Genomic DNA, 11,876 nt, shown 5'->3' with positions numbered 1-11,876 from the left:
GCTTAGACTGACACCAAAATGCCCACCCAGAACCCCATTTCACATGGGGATGGGGGCCAGGGAAGGAACTGGGTGCTGGGGAACAGGAGTGGATACAGCAGCAGGGGGAGGTTGGAACAGCCGGCACTAACCACATCAGGCCTATGGATAATCTGGTTATGTCCTTGGATGCTACAATGGTCACTCCACTCAGCAGCTCTGACAACTCGGCCAGATGGTGGTTTCAGTTTCCCCAGCAACAGCAATGACCAGTGCACAGGTCTGAGGAGGCACAGTGCCTCCCACAGATCATTTCACCCGTGACCGTCACAACCAGAGTCAGAGCTGGTCTTCCCACCTGCTGACTGGACCAGCACCACTCACTGGAGCCAGCAACCCCCCAAGAAGCCCCCCTCACCCTTGCAGATCCTCCTGTGCCTGTGATGTCAGCTCCATGGGCCACTGAGATGCTCAGAGCTCCAGCTCTAGTTTTAGAGAAACTGGCTTTTCTAGTTGGGGCTGGGCTGTAGCTCAAGAATTTGGGTCAGGGGCTCAGGTTTCCCGTCCCCCAGCATGAGTAACCCTGGGACATCCACCACCCCCAAAGCTGGCCTCTGAGGGGACCACTGGGAGCTGTGGTGCCCCTGCCCTGCTGCAGGGAGCAGAGGGTGGGGGTGAGCCACACAGCCCCAGCTCCTCACTCCTCCGTGCTCCCCTGGGACTTCTCTGGCTCCGTTTCCAGGAAGGCTGGTGAGTCTTCCTCCTCCCCCACCCAGCCCTAATTTGATTTGCTCTACATCTGGGGGCTGCCGGGCGCCATCACCTTCCAAGCAGAGTCAAGTTTCCTGCAGTCACTGGACCTGGACGTGCCACTGGGCAATAGCTATACCCAGCCGACAAACCTAGCTGGACAGACGTCAGCTACTAAGTCTTTCCTCCTTCCTTCCAGAGACCCAGGCACGAGCACGCGTGCGCGCACACACACAGTAAAGACTATAGGAAATGTAGAAGTCAAATTGTAAATTAGGTAACAGGGACAAATCTAAACCAGGCTCCAGAGCCAACAGTGTGACTTTCACTGCCCACCCGTTTGGGTTTCTGAGTTTATGATTTACATTTAATGTGCTTGCTGCCTTGCCAATCTGACTGGTTTTCTTCTGTTTTCAGTCGCATTTAGTTAAAAATGAGGTACAGGCAGTCAGTCTTATGTTCTGGAGTTGCTGGAGGAACAGAGGGAGCAACTCCAGCTCAGCAGAGGGTTCCCCGGGCTGCTGGCAGGCAGACTCTCCAACCCAGCTCCATCCCAGAGGGGAAAACAGCACGGCCCACATCTCTGTGCAACAACAGGGCTCTGAACAAGCTGGTGGTATCACCTCTTAAAGGCGGCACAGGCCAGTGACCCTCTTTGCCTAAGGCAGACAGAGACTGGGCAGGCCCTTGGGGTCAGAGGTCTTGGACTGATCCAAGGCTGAGAACACAATGGCCTCAGTCCTGGTAACATTTCTGTTGCCCTTTTCTCCATCCTCTTCCCTGCACCGCTCAGAGCTGAAGGAAAGAACCTAGTGTTGCACATGAAGAAATGCTTTTCGAGAATCCAGGTGCTGACATATGATGTCAAAGTCTGCGATAACGGTGTGCCTCAGCCCCCCTGGGGCCCCAGGCCTCACAGCAGGTGCAGAGGGAGAGGTGCGGGCCCCTGTGGCTGAGCCCCGCCCCCTACTCAGCCTTCCTGCCCCCAGCCCAGTCTCGCTGCTGTTGACGAGGTGACTGCGCCATATACAGTCCAGCAGACCTCACTCTGACCCTGAATCTCTACAGACAGAGGAGCCCAAGCCCCAGAACTCAGTGTATGAGAGACACCCAGGTGACGGTGGGTTCAGTCAGGATCCCGGGATGCAGCCCACAGGCTTCCAGCGCGGAGTGTGGAACAGCACGACTCCTGGAAGCCGGGGCTGCTCACTCCGCTCAGGCGCCCCTTCACCCTGGGTCTGGCTCCCAGCCCTCTTCAGGATCTCAGCTCAAACAGAAGACCTCCGAGGGCACCTCAGGGCAGCAAAGGAGGGGGCAGGAAGGGCTGGGGCTACAGGAAGGGCTGTGCAGCAGCAGGAGAGTGTGTGTGTCCAGTGAGAAACCAGCCCTGGGACCCCGTCGCTGGAGACACTTCCTGGGCCTAAAGAGGGCTGCCCTGCTCAAGGCAGGGAACGCCAGAGAGCTGGAAAGTGAAGCCACTTCTTGCTCTGACTGGTTCACGCTTCTTCTGGGCTGTGTGACCTGCTCCCCAGGGGCAGTCCGCCTGGGTGCCCATCTTGGGTGTGGGACATGGGAGCAGAGAACGGGGACACTGCCCAGACTGCTAATGGCCCACTTGGGGGTTCTGAAGCTGCAGCCAATCCAGGGTCTCCTTGAGGTACGACATGCCATAGTGCTGGGCGATGTTCCGGAAGATTCCGATCTGTTCCATGAAGACCTACAGAAATGACCAGTAGTGAGACCTAGTCCCAGAGGAGGCACAGGGAGGCAAGGGCAAGGCTCAGAGAGGACAAATGGCCCGGGTGGGGGAGGGAGGAGAGGCGAGGGTGGCAGGGTCAGCTGTCCATGGGAGACCCCACCTTAGTGTGGATGGTGAGGGAGAAGCCCCCCGCACAGCTGCAGTACACGGCCATGTTGGTCTCCTTCACACCCCGGCACTTCAGGCAGACCTGCAAGGAGAAGCAGCCTGGGTCAGAGCCTCCCCGCCCAGGCCAGAGCCGGCCAGTCGCTTGGCACCAGACAGGCTTTTCACCTCAATTACAAATAAAATCTGAGACGTCATATGGGCTTTATCCAAACATGCCAACTGCTTCCCAACACCCTCCCTGTGGACACCTCCCTTTGAGTCTGCGGTCCCCTATCCATCATACCAGGCACCAGCTGTTCCCTGCCTGAACCCCAACACCTCCCTTGGGTCTTCACTCCCCCATCGAAGGCTGAAAGCTTCCCTCTTTCTCACACACGCTGCCTGTCAGTTCTTCACTCTGACCATCACTTTCTTGTCTTGTTTACTGTCTGTCTCCCTCAACTAGAATAAAGGTCCACGAAGCCAGCAATCGGCCCCCGTAGTGCCCAACAGATGCTGTGAGAGTCAGCTGGGCCCGTGGACGAGGCTGACCCGAGGCGTCACCTTGGAGGGTCAGGTTACAACCTGAGACTTGCGCACACCTCTCATTTCCTGTGGGTGCAAACAGTTTACTGATGAGGCCTCCCGCTACTGGAGGGGTGGTCAGACTGGTTGCAGACCCAGCACTAGGCCTGCTGCTCACCAGGTCCTGCAGGGTAAAGGCCATCAGCTTCTTCTGTAGGGCTTCCACCAGGGCCATCTCAATGACTGATGAGTCGTAGGCAACCTGACAGTTGGAGCAGAGCCACTGAGGCAGCACGGTCCCATCCTGAACAGACGGGGAAAGGGACAGGTCACCTTCCTTGGTCCCCAGTGCTGAGAAGGGATGGAGGGGTTCTCGATGAGAAGTGTGCCACCACGCTCACAGCTCCAGGGCACACTCACATCTCCACTGTCATCACCCATGTGATTACCAGGACAAGGTTCTGGCATGTGGCAGCCGAGTGGCCTGAAAAAGGGCGCTTGTTTCTAACTCACATCAGAGTTGGTTGGGGGCCCTGCAGGAACCCCCGATCCACTGAGGCCTGGATATTCTGACTGTACCAGCAAGGGGCCTGAGGGAGTCGGCCCACCTGAGAGAAGGAGGGGTCTTTGCACAGGTCCAGGTCCCGGCAGAAGTTACAGTTGTGGCAGATGACCTCAGGGAGCACGTAGGAACGGCAGGGGTCTCGGAACTGGGCCTCCTCTGAGAACTCGCCTACATCTACCAGGCGCAGCAGGTCTCGGTTTAGCTTGTTCACCTGGTTTGTGATGTTGGTGTCCAGAGACAGGACCTGCAGAGAGCAGAGCCCATGTCAGGGACGGCTCCCAGCCCTCCCTGCGGCTGTCTGGACCAGAAAACCCTGCAGCCAGTTCTTTAAGCTACAGTTTCTCAGAGGCATCCCAACTCTTCCTTTTCCTGTTAGAAGCATCAGAGGTAAGAAGTGCCTCTTGCCCGTCAGTGATTCCCTAAGTTAGGGTCACAGGCATGGAGGCGCTGCCCCCAGGCCTTGGGGTGTCTGGGACACACCAAAGCATGCTCTACCTGTCACCCATAGGGACTCCTTCTTCCTCAATGACAGGCAGCCCCAAGTCCACCAGAGCTTTACCATCTCAAATGCAAAGGGGCTGACTTCAACCTTCCATGGTGGAGGGATTTCCAGGCCAGCCCAGAAAAGTCCCTGGAGCATATGTGTATGTTACAGCCCGTGGTGTGGATATGGGAGGTCCGACTCCCACCGTGGTGCCGGCAGAGCCATAGGGAGTCATCAAGCTTCCTGTCTGTAAATGAGAGGACAGAACCGACATCTTCCCCAGGTCTCTCCCAGCCCTAAAGCTCCTGTCCTAGCACAACACCAAGAGCACAGAACCAAACACCACTTAGGAAATGTCTCTGAGGGGAGAGTTTATGGTCAATGTGAAGCAAAGTGGGTGAATCTGAAAGTATATTTACAATGAGGATCGGTGGCCTATTGGAAACTATTGTTTAAAATATATATACATTATACACGTCCCTTACATAGGGAGAACACTGGACTTAATTAAAAGAGACAGAAAAAAGTGAAAGTGAATTTACCAAACATGAAGGAAGAAGTAATACTGTTCTATACACAGTATCTTCCAGAAAACACAAGAGGGAGAACACTTCTAACCTCACTTGTGAGGCCAGCATCACCCAGGTACCAACACCAGACAAAGACCGTGTAAGATAACTAACGACTGTCATGTGTACAGACTCAAATATCCTCAATAAAAGATGGGCAAACTGAACCCACTGATATTTTGGCCAAGTGGGATTTACCCCTGGAATGCAAGTCTGGATCAACACTAGAAAATCAGTGCAATTCACCAAATCAACAGGCTAACAAACAAAAAACAATATGATCATTTCAACTGAGGGAGAAAAAGTCCTTAACACAATTCAACACCCATCCATGATTAAAACTCTCAGGATGGGACTTCCTTGAGGGTCTGGTGGTTAAGATTCTGTGGTTCCAAAGACAGAAATATAGACCAATGAAACAAGATAGGAAGTCCAAAAATAAACCTATGCACCTCTAGGTACCTTATTTTTGACAAAGGAGGCAAGAATATACAATGGGGCAAAGACAGTCTCTTCAATAAGTAGTACTGGGAAAACTGGACAGATACATGTAAAAGAATGAAATTAGAATACTTCCTAACACCATACACAAAGGTAAACTCAAAATGGATGAAAGACCTACATATGAGACCAGAAACTATAAATCTCTTAGAGGAAAACATAGGCAGAACACTTGATGACATAAATCAAAGCAGGATCCTCTATGACCCACCTCCTAAAGTAATGGAAATAAAAACAAAAGTAAACAAGTGGGGCCTAATTAAACTTAAAAGCTTTTGCACAGCAAAGGAAAGTATAAACAAGGTGAAAAGACAACCCTCAGAATAGGAGAAAATAATAGCAAATGAAACAATTGACAAAGGATTAATTTCCAAAATATACAAGCAGCTTATAGAACTCAATACCAGAAAAACAAACAACCCTATTGAAAAGTGGGGAAAAGACCTAAAGAGACATTTCTCCAAAGACATACAGATGGCTAACAAACACATGAAAAGATGCTCACCATCACTCATTATTAGAGAATGCAAATCAAAACTACAATCACCTCACATTGGTTAGAATGGCCATCATCAAAACGTCTACAAACAATAAATGCTGGAGAGGGTATGGACAAAAGGGAACCCTCTTGCACTACTGGTGGGAATGTAAATTGATATAGCCACTATGGAAGATGGTATGGAGATTCCTTAAAAAAAAAAAAACAGAACTAAAACCACCATATGACCCAGCAATCCCACTCCTAGACATACACCCTGAGGAAACCAAAATTGAAAAAGACACATGTACCCCAATGTTCATTGCAGCACTATTTACAACAGCTAGAACATGGAAGCAACCTAGATGTCCATTGACAGATGAATGGATAAAGAAGTTGTGGTACATGTACACAATGGAATATTACTCAGCCATAAAAAGGAACACATTTAAGTCAGTTCTAATGAGGTGGATGAACCTAGAGTCTATTATATAGAGTGCAGTAAGTCAGAAAGAGGAAGATAAACAGAGTATACTAATGCATATATACAGAATCTAAAAAGATGGTTCTGAAGAATTTCTCTGCAGGGCAGCAATGCAGAAACAGACATAGAGAACAGACTTATGGACACGTGGAGAGGGGAGGAGAGGGTGAGGTGTATGGAGAGAGTGACATGGCAACTTACATCACCATGTGTAGAATAGACAGCCCATGGGAATTTGCTGTGTGACTCAGGGAACTCCAACAGGGGCTCTATCAACCTAGATGGGTGGGGTGGGGAGGGAGATGGGAGGGAGGCTCAAGATGGAGGGGACATATGTATACTTCTGGCTGATTCATGTTGAGGTTTGACAGAAAACAACAAAATTCTGTAAAGCAATTATCCTTCAATTAAAAAATAAATAAAAAATTTTTAAAAATCCACAAAAAAGAAAAAGACTGCTTCCACTGCAGCGGACACAGATTGGATCCCTGGTTGGGGAACTAAGTACCACATGCTGCAAGATGCGGATGAAAAACAAACTCACTTTCAGGAAATGACAGTTATCAAGACAAGGAACTTCTTTAATCTGCTGCAGGGTGTCCTCTCACGATCTACAGAGGATTTTTTTTTAATGGAAACTGATATGCTGATTTGAAATTTGTAAGGAAAGGCAAATTAGAAAAAAGGCAAATTGGAAAAAAGAAGAATAAAGCATTCACACTACCTGGTTTCAAAACTTATTGATAAAGTTCAGAAATTAAGACAGTGTGGTATTTTAGAATAGACAGACATTTAGACTGATGGAAACCCAGAAACAGACCCATACACATACATAGCCAGTTAAGTTTTGAAAAAAAAGCACAAACATAATTAGATGGAGAAAGGCTAATTTTTTTAACATATAGTGCTAGAATAATTGGATATGCTTATGCATAAATATGAAAGTGTTAGTCACTCAGTTGTGTGTGACTCTTTGTGACCCCATGGACTATAGCCTGCCAGGCTCCTTAGTCTGTGGGATTTCTCCAGGCAAGAACACTGGAGTGGGTTGCTATTTCCTTCTCCAGGGGATCTTCCCAGGCCAGGGATTGAACCCAGGTCTCCTGCATTGCAGGCAGACTCTCTACTGTCTGAGCCACTAGGGGAGCCTCAACTTATAACATACACATGGCACAAAAATTAACTCACAACCTAAAACCACAGAACTTCTAGAAGAAAACCTAAGAGAAAGGGTTTGTGACCTTGCTTAAAACAAAGATTTTTTAGATATGACATCAAAAGCTCAACCCTTAAAAAAAGTGAATGATTAAATCAAAGTTAAGATCCACTGCTCATTGAAAAATACTGTCAAGGAAATTTTGAAAAGGCAAGCCAAAATTTGGGAAGAAATATTTGGAAATCACACATTTGACAAAGGACTTATATCCAGAAATATGAAGAACTCTCAAAACTCAACAATAAGAAAAATAACCCAATAACTGATTCACTTTGCTGTACACCTGAAACCAACATTGTAACCAACTGTACTCAATAAAAATTATTAAAAAAGGAAAATAATGGACAAAAGATCCGAACATTTCACCAAAGACACAGAGCAAACACACACAGGAATAAAATCCCCACATCATTAGTATTGTGGAAAGTGAAAGTGACTCGGTCATGTCCAACTCTTTTCGACCCCATGGAATTCTCCAGGCCAGAATACTGGAGTGGGTAGCCTTTCCCTTCTCCAGGGGATCTTCCCAACCCAGGCGTCAAACCCAGGTGTCCCACATTGCAGGTGGATTCTTTACCAGCTGAGCCACAAGGGAAGCCCAAGAACACTGGAGTGGGTAGCTTATCCCTTCTAAGCGCATCTTCCCAACCCAGGAATAGAACCAGGGTCTCCTGCATTGCAGGCAGATGCTTTACCAAATGAGCTATCAGGGAAGCCCAAGTAGTATCAAGGAAACCCAAGTTAAAAACATGATGATATACCACTACACATCTATTTGGACAGATAAACTGAAAATTAACAATGCCAAGTTCCAGTGGGGTGTTGAGCAGTTGGCACTATAGTCACTCACCACCGATGAGAATGCAAAACAGAGCCACTTTACAAATAAACATGATATGACCCAGCAATTCCCCTGCTGGGTTTTTACTCAAGAGAAATGAAACTTATGTTCACACAAAAACCTATATGAGAATGTCTACAGTGGCTTTATTGACAATCACTCGTAAGTGCAAACAATCTGAATGTCCTTTAATCTGGGAGCTATGGTCCTCCCATACAATGGAGCACTAGTCAGCAATGGAAAGGAACAAGCAACGACATGCAGGAACCCCAGGTGCATTCTGCTCAGTGAAGGAAAGTGAAAGTGAAAGTGAAGTTGCTTAGTTGTGTCCGACTCTTTGCCACCCCATGGACAGAAGCCTGCACCAGGCTCCTCCATCCATGGGATTTTCTCGGCAAGAGTACTGGAGTGGGTTGCCAGAAGGAAGTCAGACCTAAAAGGCTACACGACCAACCACTTCACTCATGTGACATTCTGGAAGAGGTTTCAGCGCAGGGACAGAAGACAGACTGGTGGTTCCAGGGATGCGGGCGAGAGGAGACTCTGAGTCCCAAGGGGAAGCACGGGGAAACTCTCAGGGGTGGAGAACGTTCTGTACCTTGCTGTTGGTGGCCAGTTCACATATCCACATGTGCAAACACAAACAACTGCACTTCACAGAGAAAAATTTACAAAGTAAATAAACGTAGGGACACGAGGGCTTCCCTGGTGGCTCAGTGAAGAACCTGCCTGCCAGTGCAGCACACACCGGTGCACTCCCCGATCCGGCGTGATCCCACATGCTAAAGAGCAGTAAGCCCCGAGCCACAACTACTGAGCCCTCGGACACAAGTACTGAAGCCTGTGTGCTCCAGAGCCCGTGTTCTGCAACAAGAGAAGCCACCGTAAAGAGAAGCCTTTGCACTGCAATGAAGGATAGCCCCTGCTCACCTCAACTAGAGAAAGCCCAAAGAGCAATGAAGACCCAACACAGCCATAATACATAAAATTTTAAAAATAAAAAACAAACAGAGACAAGACAGATCAGCATGTACCACGGGTGGGGAACTCTGGAGGGTGATGTACGACTCTGTATCCTGACTGTGGCAGTGAATACATGCTGGCTGCCCCATGGAATGCACTCTAAAAATGGGGAATTTCACTGTACATAAATTATACTTTAATAAAAACAGAACTTAAAAATTCTGAAGTCTACCAAGAAGTTAAAGTGGTATATTAAACCATTTCTTTACCACCATGAGCAGTCACTTGATCACTGTGAAACAGTGCTGGGAGGTAACTTAATGGACAGTAAAGTGCTCTGTAAGGGACGACGCCTGCCAGGTCCTTATCTGGTAACATTATCCCTCGTTTGAACCAGCGTACCTTTCCCAGAAAGGCATTCAGCGTCCGAGCAAGCTCTCCTCTTAGGTTCCACAGCAGCCTGGACACTGTGGGTGCCCTGTCTAGTTCCTTGTCTGGCCCACCAGCCTCACATGACCCATGAGCTGGCTCTGCCGTCCCGCTGCTCACCTGCCCACCTTTCACCGGCACCGCCCCGTCACCCCTCCTCCCAGGGGCTCTGTATCCCCTCTGCCCGGACTTCATTCTTCCGTCAGATCCACCCACTGCCAGGCCCTCTGGGTCCTCGTGGTCTCAGCCCACGACCTATCAGAGGTCCTTCCTCACCTGCCCCTGCCCTGAACCCACCTCTCAGCACCTGTGCTCTCTGAGTTCACCTGTGCCCTCCAGGGGAGTGTGAGCTCCGTGAGGACAGGGGTCTTTCCCACAGCAACTGCACAGACTGGGTGCAGTGGGTGTTTGTGGAATAGAGTGACTTGCACACACGTCAGTGAGTGTCCTCACCTTGCACACATATTTGATGAATTCCAGAGCAGGGTTATTGAGCAGCAGGTGAGAACCGGGGAGGACAGGAAACATTTCTGAGAGCTCAGTAGAGTTCCGAGAGCCTGTGACTTTCTTCTGAATCTTCTGCGTGATGGTGAAGAAGTTCTGAGTGAGTTCGTTTGCCACATAATCTTGTGAGAAGGTGATCATTCCTGGGAAGAGAAGCAGGGCGCCTGCTCCCTACCTCACACGGCGACAAGGACACCCAGGGAAGGAGATGGGGACCCTGAGAAGCACACACTGGCGGCCTCACACAGCAAGGGTGCTCACCAGGAAGGGCTCCGGCCTCCCCCTGGGCCTCCTGGGAGAGCTGGCTGGCTCCCCTCCTCCTCACGGGGGTGCTCCCTGGGGTGCTGCGCCTCAGTTCCTCCTTCATGCTGTGGTACACAGCCACGATGTATGCTGAAGAGAGAGGGCAGGCTCAGGCCACAGGCCACGAGAGTCGGCGACACCTCACATATCCCAGAATCCGGGGGTACCCTGTGGCTGGTCTCGCTGCCAGCCAGACGAGGCCGAAATGTCATTATTGGTGATGATTCTATTTGCTGCACTGAGATGAGCCAGAGTCAATCAGAGAAATGGGAACAAGCAGGGCACTCGCTGATGCCCAGGTTCATGCTTAGAGAGACTGTTGCACAGCTGAGGCAGCGAGCACCAACCATCACACCAACTGGTGCAAAAGAGGGCTTGCTTTGCCTCTTGGGGTCAGCACACTTCTCCAAAAACTCCATGGGTCCACTCGTTCCAAAAGAGAACTTGAGAAGGTGAAGAACTCAAATGTAAATTGACAGGGGATAAAGTAATCATAAACAGAACTCCCTCTGTTGCTATATACATAGATACACCTGTATCTATGTCTGCTGACAATTTATGATGCTCTTCATCAACTGTTCTAATGATTAGTTCTAAATTACAGTGGGTGCTTAACTTCTCATTTCTTTTTCACATCAACCTAAATAACTTGGTTTGCAAACACTGAACTTTTATTTCTTTTTTTAAATTTTGATTGGAGTATAGTTGATTTACCATGTGGTGTTACTAATGACCACTAATGCCTTTAGCCTCAAATGAAATATAGGGGTTTCTCACACTAGAAGTTGAGCCTCAGAGACCAGCCAGTGGGGCAATTGATTTAGGAAGTATCTAAACTCCTCTACATGGGATCTCCTTTAGTCTAAGTGTAACATGCACAACCTCGGGGGCAGGACTATGAAGCTTTTGTGATGCCCCAGGACAGCCTTCCTCACCTTGGTTCTGTGAAAAGTCTGGGGCCTGGGCAGAGCCCGAGGGTCTTCTTTCTGCCTCTCACAGTGCTGTGTAGCCAGGGCATGCATGCTGGGCATGCTCCCAGCAGGGCCACATTATTCCCACTGCACAACTCAGATGTGATGGTGAGTGTGGACCACTCACCTGAAACGATCATGAGGAAATAGCTCTGGCAGGAGGCTGCCTGGGGCAGGAACTGCAGGATGTTCCAGTTGTTTTCCAGCAAGTCCTCGACATCCAGCTCCTGTGCGCCTCCCTCGTCCTCCTTCTCCTCCTCGTCCTCATCCTCCTCCTCCTCAGGATCCCCCTGCTCTGCTCTGCCCTCTTCTGGGGAGTCCTGCTTTGACACAAAGACAGTCCCAGTAACGTCTGCCCACAGCGGCACTGCATGGTGTCCCAGTGGAGCCTGGGTCTGTCTTGTGTCCTAGTCATCTAGTCGTTCTAGCCCCTGAGCCCAAGAGATTCCTGCAGGACGGTTGCAAAAA

At 49.5% G+C, this 11,876-nt stretch overlaps 1 protein-coding gene across 6 annotated transcripts in view; it reads right to left on the bottom strand.

Moving 5' to 3' along the window:
* Nucleotides 1–982: 982 nt before the first annotated feature.
* POLE (DNA polymerase epsilon, catalytic subunit) overlaps nt 983–11,876 on the bottom strand; it is a 54,426-nt gene continuing 43,532 nt past the window's right edge. For 4 of the 6 annotated variants that reach the window (XM_020905687.2, XM_070474982.1, XM_020905692.2 and 1 more), the window contains 7 exons: nt 11,536–11,731; nt 10,396–10,527; nt 10,084–10,277; nt 3,709–3,909; nt 3,279–3,404; nt 2,589–2,678; nt 983–2,446 (listed from right to left, as the gene is read on the bottom strand). In XM_020905687.2, coding sequence (XP_020761346.2) covers nt 2,333–2,446; nt 2,589–2,678; nt 3,279–3,404; nt 3,709–3,909; nt 10,084–10,277; nt 10,396–10,527; nt 11,536–11,731 — 1,053 coding nt within the window. In that variant the 3' untranslated portion in view covers nt 983–2,332. The other 2 variants (XM_020905688.2, XM_070474983.1) reach the window with 2 other exon arrangements.

Source organism: Odocoileus virginianus, chromosome 12, assembly GCF_023699985.2.
Source record: "Odocoileus virginianus isolate 20LAN1187 ecotype Illinois chromosome 12, Ovbor_1.2, whole genome shotgun sequence".
Lineage (NCBI taxonomy): Eukaryota > Metazoa > Chordata > Mammalia > Artiodactyla > Cervidae > Odocoileus > Odocoileus virginianus.
The sequence above is the reverse complement of the archived record's forward strand: the minus strand, read 5'-3'. Positions and strand labels throughout refer to the sequence as shown.